Source organism: Melanerpes formicivorus, unplaced genomic scaffold (genome assembly GCF_026170545.1).
Source record: "Melanerpes formicivorus ecotype bairdi unplaced genomic scaffold, bMelFor1.0.p_v2 SCAF_13, whole genome shotgun sequence".
NCBI classification, from domain to species: domain Eukaryota; kingdom Metazoa; phylum Chordata; class Aves; order Piciformes; family Picidae; genus Melanerpes; species Melanerpes formicivorus.
In genome coordinates, this window is record NW_027142365.1 from 3,712,284 (window position 1) to 3,730,752 (window position 18,469).

Consider the following 18,469-nt stretch of genomic DNA (forward strand, 5'->3'; position numbering starts at 1 on the left):
GGAGCTGGAGAAGGGTCTGGAACACAAGTCTTATGAGCAGCAGCTGAGAGAACTGAGATTGATTAGTCTGGATAAAAGGAGGATGAGGAGGAGACCTTCTTGCTCTCAAAAAACTCTGAAAGAAGATTGTAGTGAGGTGGGGGTTGGTCTCCTCTGCAAAGTAACAAGTGATAAGACGACAGGAAACAGCCTCAACTTGTGCCAGGGGAGGGTTACTTTGGATATTAGTAAAACCTTTCTTCCCTGTGAGCACTGCAAGCTCTGGAACAAGCTGCTCAAGGCAGTGGTGGAGTTACCATCACTGGAGGGATTTAAAAGACTTTTACATGTAGTGCTGAGGGATATTGTTTAGTGGTGGCCTTCAGTTGTAGGTTAACAGTTTGACTTGGCCATCCTAAAGCTATTCTAGCTGTCAAAAATACTGTCTAAAAGATGGCCTCATCAACTGGTTTTCCCCTTTGGTTTTTGTTGCTGTGGAGGAGCCTACATGTCCACTTTAAGCAAACACTCCACTTTCAGCCAGGTAATGTGAGATAAATGTCACCTTTAAACTTCAGTGTGGTATTGCTAAATTATGTCTGCACCACAAAGCAGCCTATTTCTGTGTTGGAATTCCTATGAGAAAATGAAATCTTGAGCTGGGAAGCATGAGAACAGCACAGGCCAAGCTCATTTTTTTCTAAACTAGCATGCAAAATTCTCCCTAGAATGGAGTATTTCAACATATTAAACTTTATGACCCCCCAAACAAAATACATCAGAATAGTTCTTCCTTCCTTCATTTGTTTTACAAGAAAGGATAAAACTGCATGAAACTGAGAGATCTTTCCCTTTTCCCTTTTGTGTTCCTCCCATTTCACAGGAGGAATTTGAGGAACAAACTGTGCATTTTCTTTTCCTCCCTTTTGCCAGGAGCAAATTGCCATGCCCAGTGCTGGCTGGCAGCTCATAGGCAAAGCCAAGGATCTCCCTTTCCCCATCCCCATCCTCCCTTGTCCAGAAACTCTAAAAGAAAACCAGAAAAGAAATCTACAATAAATATTGGACACACAGTTTCTGCTTCCTTGCTCTTCCAGGGATGGAAGAGGCCATGATGTTCAGCAGATACTGCAGGGACACACCTCCAATTTCTAAAGCTCTTTAGCATCCTACAGAGGTGATCAAGACCTGAGACATTGTAATTTCCAGCAAAGGAAGGGAATAGTTTAAGTGTCTAGTGAAGCAGAAACATGAACTGGGTGGAAAAAGGGAAGGCTTAGCAAGGGCTCAGGGAGCTGATATTTTAGGTGTTATTGAATATGCAATTTGCTTTTGCACATCTGCTTTTTGAGGTATGCAAAACTTAATTGTCTCCTTTTAGCCATAGTGAGAGGAGTACATACAGATATTTTTCCTGCTGCTTAGCAAATAGAGTAGTTAATTACTTGCTATGGTACTGTAGTAGATGATTTAAGTTACTGTTCTTCAGTTTTATTTTGCTGAGGAAAAATCAATATGCAAAAGCTGTCAGGAGTCCAAATTATTACACTTATTCAATTGCATCTATTATTGAGTAGGCAGCTCCCTGTAATGAAGTTCTTGGCTTAAGTTTGTAAAGTATATTAAGAAGTAGTGGATGTAGCTCAGAATAAGATGAAACAAGAAATGAAATTGTACAGCTGGGCAGTTTTAGTCATTGGCCATCTATGTGAGAATATCAGTGCTTGAAGTCTCAGAAGGAAAAGCAACTATGGTGAAGAGCAAGCTAAGAAGACATTCTTTAGTCTTTGGTCTAATAGCACTCAATCCATGACTAGAGCTTTCCCAAGAGATCTTACAGTACATGCAGAGACCAGAAGAAATAATTCTACTTATACAAAATATAGTATGTGAGAATGTTCCTCCAGCCAATACCCTGGTGAAAAGGAAGAAATTCTTAAGGGTGTGCACAAAATCTTCCTGTTGACATTCTCAGTGGAGTTTGTTGTGAGCACTTCTAACTCACATCACATTTACTGTTCTCACTAAGTACAGGCAACCATTCCCACTAACAAAGCAAGTAACTGGCAAATGTGCCTTCCAGACTGGGATTGAACTGCCAACACCTGTATTTGAATAGCCCTCAGAACTTTTGTAGGACTACATAGAAATAGGCAATCCTAGAGAACAACATCTCTCATCTTCAAGCAGACATTTGAAATAGGTCTGATGAGTCATTGCCTTGAAGAAGCAAACTTTTGTCCATTGACTGTGAAGGCAGCTTCAGGACAATAGCTGAGATAAAAATACCTATTTCCATGAGAGAAACTCTGTGCTGTCTCGCTGCAAAGAAACCCCTGATACTGTTCTCATCATCACATCAAGTACAAAAGAATAGCCATGGGAGTTCAAACAGTATTATCTTCATAGCAGTCTCACAAAAGTGCCATTATATTCCAGAAAGTAAGGTCCAACCACTTTACTTCTTGGGTTGTGCCACTGCCAAACCTGTTAAATCTACCTTTAATGAGAGACTGCATGAAGGACTGAATAGAAATGAAGCAAAAGCAGACGGACACTTCATGATGTTTGGTGACTGCCATTGTCACCTTGTGCAAGTGACAGACTGACTGACCACAGCCTCAAGGTTTAGGGCAGTCTGGTCATGCTTCTCTGCAGCAGGTCCTGGGCTGGAGCACTGTTTCACTCACATGTTTCTCTTGTAAAAGCTTTGTGTGTTCCACAAATTCAGTGTCCTGCCAGATGAAGAACAACCAGTGTCACACTCTGCCTCTCTACTCTTCTCCACTTCTCCTTTACTGTAAGGGTGGCAGAGCACTGAAACAGGCTACCTGGAGAGGTTGTGGAGTCTCCTTCTCTTGCAACTTTGAAGGCCCATCTGGACACATTCTTGTGTGACCTGCCCTGGGTGACCCTGCTTTGAAAGGGAGATTGGAATCAATCTCCAGAGATCCCATCCAACCCCTCAACCATTCTATGGTTATTGTGCCTCTATTTGGTTTTGTGCCTCTCTCCAACACAGAGCTAGAAGGAAGAACAGGGATGCTGATTGTCATTATCAGCTATTGTGGAGTAGAAAGGGAACCAACAGATACATTACAGAACATTCATCATAGCAGGGTGATAAAATATATACTCTTAACAGAGCCAAGAACCCTACTCTGAGTCCATAGAGGTAGATCCTATTATCTCTACTGGCCATACTTTATGACTTCATTAGTAACCAAAGCCCAAGCATGAGGAGTTACAAAAGGAGGTACATTTGCATTTTGTCTTTATTAACTATTCCAAATATGTCCCTGTATCTTTTACATCCTTCTGGGCTTTTATAAGCACAAGCAGAGGTCATTAATCATTGTTACACTGTCCTTGCCTTGCCTTTGGGTAATTCAACTAGTACAACCAGACCCTGTGGATGAGTGTGTAGAGTAATCCCTTGGTTCCTCTGTTAAAAACCCCCAAACTGGCCTCTGTTAGCCAGTGCTCAGAGGACTTGATGCTAGCAACATTTTCATTTGTCTCTGCAATCAATGGACAAAGATAGGCATTTTTTCTTTGATTGATTCACATCCTTCAGCAAACAAAACTGCCTTTATCTGTTTAGAACACACGCTTTGGAAACATCACTGATTAGCTGAAGACTTCTGTCTCCTTCCATTGAGATTCATAGAATCATGGAATGGTAGAATGGTTTGGGTTGGAAAGGACCTTTAAAAGTCCTCTTGTCCAACACCCCTGCAGTGAGTAGATCAGGTTGCTCAAAGCCCTATCCAACCTGACCTTGAATATTTCCATGGGTGGGACATCCATCACCTCTTTGGGCAATCTGGGTTGATGTTTCACTGTCCTGATTCAGTGACTACTACAGCTCTTTAGATTCAGACTAAGAAATTTAACTATAGAGGTCTGTATATACAATGAGGCGGCCTTCTGTGGCCTTACTGCATGCCACAAAGGCCACCCAAGACCTTCTGCTTCTATTCCAATATTGTTACTCCAATAAGTCTATACCACTTCCTCTGGCTCTGTGTGGGTGTCATAGATGCCCAAGACATGGAACATGTTCCATCTTTTTATGATAAAATCTTTTCCCCTATGTCACAGATTCCACTACAGTCCACAAAGTCAAAGTGTTTACTGAAGCCCTAAAAGCAATTCCAGTGATAAAATTAAGGTGTCTATGGGCAATGGCCTGTGCTTAGAAGTCTTCTGCTTTTCATTACTGATTATTGAGGGAGCCTGGGTGACTAACCTGGACTTGAACATGGAAATTTTAGATAGCTGCATCAGATATTTCCACTGTAGGGGTTTAATTTAGCTTCACAAAAATAGGGTACTAGTGCAATTGGAGATGCTTCGGGGGATCGAGTTGCCAGTCCAGATAGACTCAGAGCTTCTGTAGGCTTCATGTCAGAATATATTGACACCCAAAGGAATCTAGAGATACTTGCTATTTAATCTGGTCCTAAAAACACCAAAAGTGATTCCCTAATTCTCTCGCTTCAGGATTTGGTTTGGATGCTAGCAATGTCATTTACAGGCAAAGTCGAGGTTTCATTTAGAATTGCTTTGAAATATAGTCACTGCCAGTGCAGAGAGATTCAAAGTCAGTCAGTGGTGTCTTAATCCATGTTCCATCACTAGAAATAAAGATTCTAGAAACCAGTCAGCTGTGCCATTGATTCCGACAAGAATCGAATTCACTCTCTCGCTGCTGTGTTTTTCTCAGCGAGACTAACAATCTAAACAAGCAATAAAGGCTCACTTTTGTCAGCAAATGCAGCAGACAGGCACAGAATATGCCATGGGAATAGGAACAAAAGAGCATTTTCACCAAATTACCATTTAAAAGGATATCCAGTTGTCTGACACCTGGCTCACTCATTTTTACAGGAACATAACACAGGTTTAGTATCAGAGTGTCATAGTATCAGTCAGGGTTGGAAGGGGCCACAAGGATCATCTAGTTCCAATCCCCCTGCCATGGGCAGGGACACCCCACACTAGATCAGCCTGGCCAGAGCCTCATCCAGCCTGAGCTTTAACACCTCCAGGGATGGGGTCCCAACCACCTCCCTGGACAACCCATTCCAGGGCTTCACCACTCTCATGGTGAAGAACCTCCTCCTCACCTCCAGCCTGAATCTCCCCACCTCCAGCTTCATTCCATTCCCTCTAGTCCTATCACTACCTATAGTTTAGGACCTTCATGAGAACAGTTTGCAGGCAAGGAAACACTTTAAATCAGCAAAGGCTTTCATTCTAAAGGAGGCTAAAGTAGCCATCTGATGAGAGAAAGAGCACAAGCACATGGTTTTAAAGGAGCTGCCAAGATCTGATGAAGATCATGCTGAAATCCTAGATTGTCACTCAGTTATCATTTGCAGAATGTGTTAGAAGGTTTGGGGGGATTTTTCTCTTTTTCAGCTGTGGTGCTATAAACAATTGGATGTTAAATGTCTGTCTGTTGTCACAGCTGCCCATACCTCTGAACATACTGACAGATCACAGCATCAAAGGAAAAATATTGCTGGTTTCATTGCATAACTTTTACTAATATTTATTTATTTATTGGGGTCTTTTTTAGCTGCAGTGACCTAGCACATCATGCTTGAAACTGCACACAACACTCAACAATTGCAACTTGCAGCAGCACAGGATGATAGAATGGTTTCCTTTGGAAGAGGACTTGAAGATCATTGAGTCAAACTGTTAGCCCAGCACAGCCAGGTCACCACTAAACTGTGTCTCTCAGCACCACACCTGCACAGCTTTTGAATCACTTCAGTAAGTGACTCCACCACTTCCCTGAGCAGCCTGCTCCAGGGCTTGACAACCCTTTCTGTAAAGAAATGTCTCCTAAAGTCCAACTTAAACCTCCCCTGGTGAGGTTGTTTCCTCTCACTTGTTACTTGGGAGAAGACACTGACCTCCACCTTTCTACAGCTTTCTTTCAAGCAGCTGCAGAGAGTGAGAAGATCTCCCCTGCCCGACAGGTAAAATCCATTCCAAATGCATCTATTACACTTTGCATTTAAAAAAATGGTCAAAAAAGCAAGGAAAAAAAAACCCCAAACAACAAAGCAAATAAAAAATTAGCAGCATAGGAAAAACAGTAATAATTAAAAAACACTATAATAAATATCCAAAGACACTCCAAAAGTTAATAAGCAATGAGGGGTAAACCCTCAATTCCTTACAACCTCTGTATGTGCTATAAAGAAGATGCCCTTCATTGCTCTAGATCAGCTTCTCACTGCATATCTTAGCCATGTAGAATCACAGACTCATAGAACCATAGATTTGTTAGGGTTGGCAGGGTCCTCAAGGATCATCTAGTTCCAGCCCCACTGCCATGGGCAGGGACACCTCACACTACATCAGGTTGCTCAGAGCCACATCCAGCCTGCCTTTAAAAACCTCCAGGGATGAGGCTTCTACCACCTCCCTGGGCAACCTGTGCCAGTGTCTCACCACCCTCATGGGGAAGAACTTCTTCCTGACATCCAATCTGAATCTATTGATTTCTATTTTTTTTCCATTACCCCCATTCCTATCTTTACCTGACACCCTAAAAAGTCCCTCCCCAGCTTTCTTGTAGTCTCCTTTCAGATACTGGAAAGCCACAAGAAGGTCTCCTCAGAGCCTTCTCTTCTCCAGACTGAACAACCCCAACTCCCTCAGTCTATCCTCATAGGAGAGCAGCTCCAGCCCTCTGATCATTCTCATGGCCCTTCCCTGGAAATGTTCCAGCACCTCCAGATCCTTCCTGTAATAGGGGCTCCAGAACTGGACACAGTACTCCAGGTGGGGTCTCAGCAGAGTGGAGTGGAGGGGGAGAATCACACCCTCTATGTAGCAGAAGGCAAGAATGGTCTATTTGGTTCTCTTAATTTTGGACAAAAAGAAAACAAAAGAGAGGTGGTGTGGTTTGATGAACTTGCTGCTGCCATGGAAACCAGAAGCTGTGTAAATAATTGATATTTCCAAAAGGTGTGACATATTTTTTTCCTTCTCTTTGGCTGATGTGAAATGTAGAGACTAGGACAAGGAGAGAGGACATTTTAGTTTCAGCATTTCATTCTTGTAATGCTACCATTTGCTTTTTCTTTGGCTGTTGCTTGGTAGTTTTAACCCTAGTGAAATGCAAGTAGCAATCCTTCAGAACCACTGCTCTGAGATGAAATATTAAGAGTGTTAATTTTCTTTTCCAAACCTTTTTAATGGCTATTATTTTTCCACCTGTATTATTAAGATATTAACCTGAATCTACTAAACTAAACTGCTTGTAGAAAAATCCTTGCACTCAATCCTACTCCCAGAAACATTCATCCAAGCCAATATCTCACCTAGCTGCCTGGACAAATTCCATCCTACTTGTTTTGCTTTGCTGTTTTTTGTTTGTTTGTGGGGGTTTTCTGTTGTTTGTTGGTCGGTTTGGGGTTGTTTTTGGTGGTTTTTTGGTGTTTTTTGGTTGGTTGGGTTTTTGGTTTTGGGTTTTTTGTTTGGTTTGGTTTTGGTTTTGTGGTTTTGGTTTTTTTTTTTTGTCTTTTAATTCATATTCCTCAGTTATTAAAGAAGGACTTCCTGGCAATTCTGGAGACTACAAAAAGTAGTATCTTTGAAAGGACCTGGTAGGAATTATTGCAATGAATCTACTATGGGATGGGAGCAGTGGCTCATACACCTGCTCTGCAGTTAAAGGCCTTTTCAGAGCTGTGGGCGCTAACTGCCGCTACTTTTCCTCCCTTTCATTTCCCCTCTGAATGGAAGTCCAGCAAATGCTGGGAAGGTGACTAGACTTGGATTTATTAGCAGGACTTGCAAAGGAAGCAGTCCTCATTTAAACCATCAAAATGCTGCTGAATGTGCCGGCAGAACTTGTTCCTGCTGCCCGCCCCGGGAGATAATAGAAATTTCTGCTCCATTACAGCAATTTTTGCATCTTTTCTCTGAGTCATCTCAACTCACTGTTTGCAGGCTGATGATCACCTCACCTAAGTTTTAGCTGCCTTAGAGAGTCCATATAGCTTCACTTGTCCTTCACCTTCCCACTTCAGGCAGAGAAAAAGGCCATTCCAGAGAGTGATCATCCCACAAATGTCAAGAACCCACAGGAGTTTAAAAGGAATCTCTCCAAGGAAGGACCCACAGCACTTAAGTGGAGACATAGACTTAATTTAGCCTACACAAGTAGGTATTAGTTATTAAGGAAGACAAACCACATTCCTGGAGACAAAGTATTGTACAGCAACTAGTAGGATTCTTGGATGCTTGGAACAAAGACTGAAGTATCCTTGTCTATCATATTTGCTTTAGAAAATCCATGCCTTTGGTACTACATGATTGCAGCCATGACCCTACACACTCCACCTACTTGTCATGGCTTAACACTACACTGTGAGTACCAACTGGTGCAGAAGAGAAAAGGACAGTATGTTAAGGAAAGATTTTCTTGTCCCTGAGACAGAGGATTACTAAAAAGTGAATAGAAACAAGTCTGGATCTGGTAGCAAAATCTATAGGATTGGACAAACACAAGCCTGTCCTGCAGCAAATTATTTCTGTTCCCAGGACCATGATCTCAGCTCAGTTACAATGGCAAATGAATACCCCTGCTCCACTGGCACTGTAATGTGCATCTTCATATGATATCTAAGGTACAACGTGGATGGGTTGAAGTTCTTGCTTGTTTCTATCATCTCTGATGGAAGATTGGGAGAAGATGCTTCCTGCAGTGTGGCTTGGATAAAACCATCAGTGAAAAAAAAATCATCTTTGACCAATGACAGATCTATTCAGTCAGATAAGAGCTACCTAAGTCAGCTCAAACGATGGAGTGGGTTCAGAGAACACCACAAAAATGATCAGAGGGATAGAACACTTCTCCTGTGAAAAAAAGGGTGAGAAAGTCGTTAAAATTGTTCAGTCTGGAAAGGAGAAAGCTCCAGGGAGACCTAATTGTGGCCTTTCAGTACTTAAAGGGGTTTTATAAGAAAGGCAAGGACAGTCTGCATCAGGAGAAGGGGTGATGGTTTTAATCTAAAGGAGGGAAGATTTAGCCTAGATATTTGGAATAAATCTTTTATGGTGAGGGTGGTGACACACTGGCCCAGGATGGCATCCAGAGGTGTGGCAGATATCTGCCCTTTGGAAACACCCCAAGTCAGGCTGGATGGGACTCTGAGCAACCTGATCTAGTAGATGTCCCTGCTGACTGCAAGGGGAGTTGGACTAGATAACCTTTAAAGGTCCCTTCCAACCCAAACTATTCCATGGTTCTATGATTCTAAATAGGAGCCAAGTAGAAAACATTTAGGTGTAGGGACACATTCTATGCTCTACCCTCCTAATTCTAAGAATTCAATAGTTTTTAAAAGCTGGGTGTGAGAAGAACAGTCCTGGTCCTATTGTTCTTGTGCACAGCTGCATCATTAAGTGAGACACATGGACAAATGCACAGCCACACAATGAAGTGATGTCTTCTCAGTGGTGCCAAGGGAAATAAGTGCAGATAATTAAAGGGCTCACAAAGAACAGGAGGCTTATGAGAGGCCCAGTAAAAAATCTAAACCAAAGAAGTCCTGCTCCGTCACCCTATGAAGTTGGAAACACTTTCCAAAATCTACTCTCCCCATGCATTACCATCATTACCTTCTAATTACCACCTTCTACTGCCTTGGCACACTCACCACTTTCTTTCCTGGTGATTTACATGCTAACTTGCTGACAGGTTGCCTCTGTAGGCATCACATCCCTGCAAATACTTCTCATTTGAATTTCTTGACTCCACTGGCAATGCTACTGCCCCAGGAAAGGACCAGAGGAGTGGGGCAGGCTAAATAGGACTACAAATTAAAGGTTAATTTGATAGTGAGTCATGAACCATATAATCACCAATGAATCCTATTCACTTCTCTTTCTGTTCAAATTCTTGTGCTGTGTTCACTTTCACCATACTTTTGCTCATTCCAAGTTAGTACATTGTATGAACTATTAACAGCAAATCAGAGCCACAAGCCTGCGTATCACCCAAGGAACTCCCCTAACATTTGAGAGCAAACCACATTCAAGGAACAAGTCTGGAATATCAAGGTCCAAGAGGGGAACTAAAGACAGATAACAGGCTAGGAAAAGTCTATCTTGCCAGTTTACAGGTAGAAAAGTCATAGAATCCTAGAATCAATAAGGTTGGAAAAAACCTCAGAGATCAAGTCCAACCTCTTACCTAATACCTAACACCTCATGACTAGCTAAACCATGGCTTCAAGTGCCACATGCAATCCTTTTTTGTTCCACACTTTATCAGTAGGGCTTTGTCCATCATTTCTCTGAGTCATGCATTTCCTGGCTGTGATCCCATGCCCTCATGATCAGTATCAGCTATGACTAGTCAGTAGATCCCAGATCAAAACCAGACAAATGTATAAGGCCCTTGAAGTTATGACTAGGTGAGATAGAAGCCCATCAGGAAGCAGAAGACAGCTGGGAGATTCTTTTTGTCAGTGCATGCATGTGGTAAGTACGAATGTGTAGGCTGCTGAACACCTTCTTGTCTTTTGAGGTCACCACTTTAGGAAGCATTGATGGCAAAACTTGCTCACAGAAGTCTAAGTAAATCACTACACATTAAGTACATATATGGCATGAGGAAGATAAGTACATATGTGGCATGAGGAAGACACCCACATCTCAAAACATCCCATTGTTTCTGGTAATCCAGACCTCTAGCATGACCTAGACAGTATAACAGAGCCAGGTGCTAAAGGAAGGATTTGATAATATGTAGACATCTACAGTGTAAATATTTATGGCTGAGATGGTAACCCTTACTATATGTCCAGAGAGACAAAAGAAACCAAGCATTATCTAATGTACCTTGAGGACTAAATGAATTATATCTCAGGCTCTAATTTTTAGATATCCAGAGCTACAAAATGAGACAGGTGACTTGCTCATTTCTGGTGCATTTCCAGGTATCAACATTTAATTAGATGGATCCCATGCTAAGTCTACACAACCCAGGAGACTGTCATTAAGTACCTGAGTAGCTTCTGTACCATTCTTTCCTAGCCTCAGGGTTGGGAACAGGACAGCAGAGAGTCTGGCTGGGAAAAAATAAAGATGAAAAAGGGTGCATATGGATCAGCAGTGAGCTCTTTAAATTCTTGTCTGGCAGAAAGTCCCTTGAGGGGTACTGACTGCTAGAAGGGGAACTAGGGCAGCTCCACACTAAAACAGTGACAAAAACCTCAAACAAGGGAGACTGGAAGCGCTGATGTGAGAAGCAGCCTGGCTCCATGGCCTGGACAGGTTGAGTATGAAGTAGAAGCTGTCACTCAAAACAAAGTAGTATCCCAGTGACATTGAATAAACAATAATAAGGTGGTAGAGCTGTGTTGGTGCTCTTCCCTTTGACTGTGGAGAGAAGGATTTCTTGGAAATGAGGGTAACAAGGTCTAGCTTAAAATATGTAATGTAATCATGTGATGAAAGGTGTTTGGAAGGTCAGGAATCAAAGGGAATAGATGAACCCTCTAGCCCCTGGGATGAAATGAAATGTGTAAACCATAGAGTCATACAATGGTTTGGGCTGGAAGGGATTTGCAGTTCCTCTAGTTCAATACCCCTGCAATGAACAGGGACACCGTCAACTAGCGCAGGTTGCTTGGAGCCCTGTCCAACCTGACCTGGAATATTTCCAGAGACAAGGTATCTGCCACCTCTCTGGGCAACCTGGGCCACTCTCATGGTAAAAAATGTCCTCCTCATATCTAGTCTGAATCTCCCCTCCTTTTGTCTAAACCCATTGCCCCTTGTCCTGTCACCTTCTTGTTAAGAAGACTGTCCTTATCTTTCTTACAACCTCATGTTAAGTACTGGAAGGCCACAACAATGCCTCTCTGGAGCCTTTTCTTCTCCAGGCTGAACAACTTTCTCAGCCTTTCTTCACAGGAGAAGTGTTCCAGACCTCAAAAATATATGTACAAGGAGGATTCACAGAACAAAATGGTTTTCAAATAGGAAATTTGCCATAATTCTTCACTGGAAGATAAATGTCTTTGAGGAGATGTGGCTTCTTTACCCCAAGCCATGTTAACTGTGGAACATGTTGCCATGGATGTAGTGAACAGCTGAAAGATGCACAGAGAGACTGGGAAAATCTTCTTTTACAGTGATTCAATCCATCAATACTGGAAGACTAGAATAAAGAGCAGCTGGATCTGCTGCTTAGTACTTGAAAGGGTTCAGTCTCTTCCTGCCTGAGTGGGTGATACATTTTAATCACATCAAGCTGCAAAAGCCTTTCCAAAGACTCTGGACCTCTTCTAGCTCTGAGATGTGCTCTTTGCATTTGGAATAGGAAGGGAGGAGGAGTTCAGTCTGAATAGTCTCCCAGGGTTATTGTGGATTTGAGTGATAAAGAACAAACCAGTTGGTGAAATGGTTTCTTTTGACCTGGGGAAAAAATATATGATTTCAGGTAAAGGTCATTACATAACCATAAAAAGTAGGACTCATGGTCAGCTTCTGACATTCTAGGGGTAGAGGAGGAGAAATAGTTTCTTTCCCTTTTGTTCTTGCTTATGCCACCTCTGGACCAGGGAAGGATTGGGAAGCTCTTCTATAATTCACAAAGAAGGTCTCAAGGAAATATCCTTGGGTCTGAAATTAACTGCCTGAAGAACACTCTTTTCTCAGTTCCTCCAGACTACATAGCTCATTTGCCCAAAGCTGGGAAGCAGATGAAAAATGAGCTTATGTATGTGTCATGGTGTAACTGGCTTGCTTCAGAGGACACTCCACTAACACAGATATCTGCACCCTGTCCTCTTCTCTTCCTTCCTGGCTTAAATATGTGGTGAGGAAAAGGAGAGAGAAATCTCCCCTCTTTTATCGCACACACAATGTGCTTTATCTGCTTTTCTCTGCAGTTTTATCAATTCTAGTCACAGCAGAAGCAGTTTGGACAGGACTCAGAAAATAGACCCTGATTTCCAATTAGTTTCTTTGTCATTCTCTGCCCTTCTCTTGCTGGTGCTGGCCACAGGCAGCTCCTGCTGCAGTCACTGGGAAATGAGACAGGATATTAAACTATTAATTTCTTCTTTGCTTGTTGCCTCAGTTTCTTATCCCAGCAATAGCACAAGTATTTTTCATCAAGATTACAGTCATCACAACGTTAATCCCTGTAAAGGTCTTCAGATCATGTGAGACAAAAGGCACAAATTATTACTGAGCTGATGAGGGGGAATGAGCTGTCACAGAGCAGAACAGTGATGCACTTAGTCTCGTGGCCATTTCCCAACAGCTTGTGCCACCTGCACCAAGCAGAAGGCAAACATTACCAAGACCTTTCTAAGTATACTGTTTACCTTTTCTATTTTCCTCTTTGTTTGTTGGATTAATTTTGTAGATATGTCACTTCATCACCTCAAGTAGAGAAACAAATTCCTGACCTCTGATAATAACAAGCAATCGTTCTGGTACACCCTCTTTGATTGATCCTTCTGTCCTTAGAATGCTTCTCTAAGTTCACTTAGCTGCAGTGATTCAGCCTCTTACCGTAAGATGTTTGCATTGACATTGCTGAAAACCCCTGCAGACATGACAGGAAGTGTTTTGAAGCCATTGGTTTAATGTCCATGGTTTATCCCAACCTGACACTCACCTGGAGAAGAGTCATTGAGAGGGTTCAGGGCTGCTGCCCTCCGTATTTTCTCCAGACAAGTCTCTTGCTCCTTCTTAATGATGCAGTTGGAATGGGTTGCTGTCACCTGAAAGGGAAGGGAGAAAAAAAATAAACTATTACACACTTAAAATAGCTAGTGAGTTTATGATGAAATAAGTAAGGTTTGAGGTCTCAATCCAAATAGAAGAAGTGAAATCAGAGGTGTTTTTTCTCTCAGGACACGTAGGGCCACTTTATGGAACTCTTGTGCTCATGAATTGTTTGGGGTTTTTAATGTTGCTCTCCTGTCAAATTTCAATTTCTGATGCATTTGCTTTATTTTGTAGTTCATATAAGGTTGGACCCTTAAATGAAAAAAAGGAATTTTGAAGAGGAATCAGAAATCAGTTGAGGCTTAGTTTGATCTCCCATTAGTTTCTTGAGTCTTGCACAATCCATTAACCTCATCCAGGACTCAAAACTAAAGCTCTTTCGCTCAGTCTTTGATCTCTGTCCATTCCTTAGTATTTCCTTCTTCTTTCACTTCCCAGTGAATACAGGGCAACTTTCTTGCCAAATGAGAATGCAATGCCAACTAAACTAGGATGACTTGATTTGGGTCTTTTCTTTCCCCCCTCATCCCCCCTATCTTAAAGGTTCTAAGAGAGAAAAAAACCCGATAATTTAGCTCATAAGAGGAGTGTTGCAGCCATCAGAATGCAGGCAATCCCAAAGCAGCAACGAATGAAGAATGTGACCCAGTCCCAGAAATCAATATAGGATTTCATTCCTGTTACAGACAGCAGCCAGGGCATACCAATTCAAGGGCAATACAATCTCAAGTTTCATTTGCTCATTTTAGAAAAGCATAGCTAAGGTCCAAATCACCCTCAGTGGAAAGCACCATGAAAATCACTGTACTGGTTGAAATGGGATAGGTCACCCTGGGTCATTGAAGCAGTTTTGCTGGTTTATATTTTGTTCATGCCTGGCGACAGAGAACTACAGAGGAAGCAGAGTGTACCTGTCAAGCAGTCTGTCTTTCCTTACCTGCTAAGCAGGAAGAAGCAAACAGGGAAAACAACACCTGAATTCAATCAGTTTTGGAGCCCAGTTCAATTTTTCTCTCCTCACATACCAGCAGAGGGAATGGAGTGAAAAGTTTGGGGCACTAATACGTCACACTGCCACCATACACAACAGACATTTACATTAATCCTAGTTTGGTAGTGATTGTGTGATGCTTTTGTGTGCACTGAGAGGTATGGAAACATTTGCATGCTTTTGACTCTGTAAGAAATTCAAGCCTTTATCCCTGCTTCAAAGACAGAGAAGGTTTCCTAATAAACATCTACTGAAAAGCTTTTTTTTCCTCTCTTTTCCCCCCCTCCCCCACCATTTGTAGGAACTGATAACGCTACAGTTTCATCTCCAAGCTCCTCATAATACATTTCAGTTCTTTTCCTCATGGGATACACCAGGCAGAGCCACACTAGATTTGTTTATCTCCAAAACAAACGCTGTTCTGTTCTGAGGACTCCCAAGGGCCTGGAAAAGATATATTGTCACAGATCTCTAGCAAACCCCAAGAACATAAAGGCTTTTGCTACATCACCCTCTAAACCTCACCAAAAGTTGGGAAAATTGCATTGGTTGACATTCAAGTTCTTAGGAGGTTGTTTTTTTTAAAGGATAAAAGAGAAATGGGAAGTAAATTAGGGTTCTGCTGCTGGTACTGGTTCACTCTCCACAGTTGCTCAGGGCTGAAAGGAATGTCCAGGGGAAGCTGTTATACAATTCACCATGTGCAGATCAGATAGCCTGCCATTTACTACTGCTAATAATAACAACAAGAATAATAACACCAACATCAACAATAATAATGTAAAACCAGCATAGATTTTCTGCACAAGCAATAAAAGGAAGAGGAAACATTTCCTCACACATTGGTTGGTAACTTTCAAAACCCTGTTCAGCTTGATATTGTGGATATTAGATGCAGTTTAGAACATATTTAGGCTCAAGGTGAGGAGAAAGTTCTTCACAGAGAGAGTTGTTAGCCATTGGAATGTGCTGCTCTGGGAGGTGGTGGAGTCACCATCCCTGGAGGCGTTCAAGAGGGGATTGGATGTGGTGCTTGGTGCCATGGTTTAGTAGTCATGAGGTGTTGGGTGACAGGTTGGACTTGATGATCTTTGAGGTCTTTTCCAACCTTATTGATTCTATGATTCTATGATTCTATGATTCCATGATTCTATGATTCTATGATTCTATGATTCTATGATTCTATGATTCTATGATTCTATGATTCTATGATTCTATGATATGAGTTTATGCAAAGCCAAAAGGCACCAAACAAAAGAATCAACCATGTCCAGATTTTGATGTCCTGTGGGGAAAGGACAAAAGAGTGTGATTTATCCTTTCTATTTTTGGTGTCTTCTTTAGCAGATGTAAATAGAAGTCAAGCCTTCACTGATTACAAAGAAAGCCTAAGGTTAAAAACCTCCTTCCTTGCAGACAGGTACATGCAGTCAGATATATCTGACTAAACTAACTCAATTTAGTCAATTGTATCAGAGTAACTCTGGCACATAAGGTATTTGAAATGCAGACCAGTGGACACACAGAGAGAGAACTAGAGAGTGTCAGCTGTCCTTATAGATTTCCTGAAGCTTTTTAACTTTGGCAGAGTATTTTGATGTGACTTCCCAGAAGTATCTTTGTGCTGCTTTGCAACCCTCCTCATCAACAGATTAAATAAAAACCTGAGGAAGCAAAACCAGGTCAGGATTGTTAATAACAAAAAGGTTCCTCTGTTGAATGCTCTAATGTTGTCCTGTTTTCCTGAAAGGCTTCATGTTTCTCCATTAACTATTTCCTTGTAGAGCCTTTAATCTGTTGAGTCCCTCCTCAAGAACTGAACGGCAGAGCACAATTCAAATGAAAGCACGAGCTTGAACTTCATGGCCTCATGATTTCATTTCTTTGCCTCAAGGACATTTGCAATTTCCTGAGTTCAGCAGAGGCAGTCTGGTTTCAGTTTCCCAGAAGATATGTGCAGTTAAAGGATATTTTGACACATACTGGGGGGGAAAAAAATAATAATCAAGTAACCAAATATGACTCTCAGGGGAGTGAAGGATTTGACCCACACCAGTTGTAGAATTGCATGTATTTCTATAGGCACAAATACAGTGAATGCAATCAAGGTCTGCTTAGTTCTGAGGGAAAACAAAAAGGCAAAAATAACTAGTTTTGACACTACAGATGTAAAACCAATTTAGAGCTTTCATTTGCCTTCATTTGCTTTCATTAAGGTGGCCACCATAGACACGTACTGGCGTGTGCTGTGTGTAACTTGCAGCACTTAACTCTTTGGTTTTCCCTCGACATCAAGGCAACATTAATAACAATCATGTTATTGTGTTACAGCCTGCATATATTCTCTCACATATACTCTCAAGGCACTGCTTTATTGTGAACATTAAGAACATCACTGCTGGTACATAAACCTGAGGAGACAACCAGGTGAACACATCTCTGCTGCTTCCAGACGTGCTGCAGCTGTCTGTAAATCAGATTAGTAAGCTGAGAGTCATGTATTTAAGCAAGGATGCTCAAACAGGGGGATGCTCAAGAGGAGGAACCACGCAGGAGGAACTGTGCAGATCAGAGGAGTCCCTCACACTCCCTGCTCATGGAAATAAATACTTGTTGACAGCTTATTCAGGAAATTTAAATACGCTTTCTTCCTCTTGTTTTTGTTCAAATAAACACTGGGAGCAAGGCAGAGGAAGGGAACTTTGAGAGCAGCTTTTTCCATCCCCCAAAATGTCTATACTAGAAAGACAAGTCAGGCTCTCTGATGTGGTGCATAAAGATCTACAGCACATGGATATCTCATTTGATAAGGTGACCTTATTGTGGCCTTCCAGTATCTGAAGGGGGCCTACAGGAAGGCTGGGGAGGGACTTCTTAGGATATCAGGGAGTGATAGGACTAGGGGGAATGGAATGAAGCTGGAGGTACGGAGATTCAGGCTGGACGTGAGAAGGAAGTTCTTCCCCATGAGAGTGGTGAAGCCCTAGAATGGGTTGTCCAGGGAGGTGGTTGAGACCCCATCCCTAGAGGAGTTTTAAACCAGGATGGATGAGGCTCTGGCCAGCCTGATCACTAGGTGAGGTGTCCCTGCCCCTTGCAGGGGAGTTGGAACTAGATGATCCTTGTGGTCCCTTCCAACCCTGACTGATTCTATGATTCTATGATTCTATACTAGGTTGTTCACATGCTTTTTAGTAGTTTGATTATGACTTACAGTTTTAAGAAACTAGATTTTTTTAAAAGATACATTATTATTTGATCACTTCCAGAAGAAGCTCACTTTGTCATGGAAACAATCTTACTAGATCTAATCCCTCCCCACCCCCCCCACCCCTTTGTTTTTTTAATCAGTCAATGAAACTGCTGGTCAAACCAGGGCCAAGACTTGCAACAGGTTGTGTTAAAGTTTAGAAAGGAGCTCTGATTATCTGGATTTTCTCAGAGCTGATTTGCATCATTACTGATGCCCACAACACCGGCTTGGCGCTCACACAAAATCGCTGTCTCCAGGAAGGTCTCACACTGTAACTTGATTGCATTTTTGTCTGCCTGTATAAATGCCACCCAAACTACTGTAATTTCAAAACACTTCAAACTAAGTGAAAGGGCAAAGTGATCAGAAAGGTATTCAAACCAAGGCGCAGTTGTCCAATCTGTAGCATAGTTTTGACACCATGCTTGAAGCACATTGTGCAGAAACTTCCCGCCCACTAA

The 18,469-nt window shown here is 42.0% G+C and overlaps 1 protein-coding gene across 6 annotated transcripts in view; it reads right to left on the reverse strand.

The window, feature by feature from the left end:
* Nucleotides 1-18,469, reverse strand: part of ADCYAP1R1 (ADCYAP receptor type I) — a 138,896-nt gene that overhangs the window by 72,093 nt on the left and 48,334 nt on the right. For all 6 annotated transcript variants that reach the window (XM_068145905.1, XM_068145904.1, XM_068145902.1 and 3 more), the window contains exon 3: nt 13,652-13,757. In XM_068145905.1, coding sequence (XP_068002006.1) covers nt 13,652-13,757 — 106 coding nt within the window. The remainder of the gene's footprint in view (nt 1-13,651; nt 13,758-18,469) is intronic.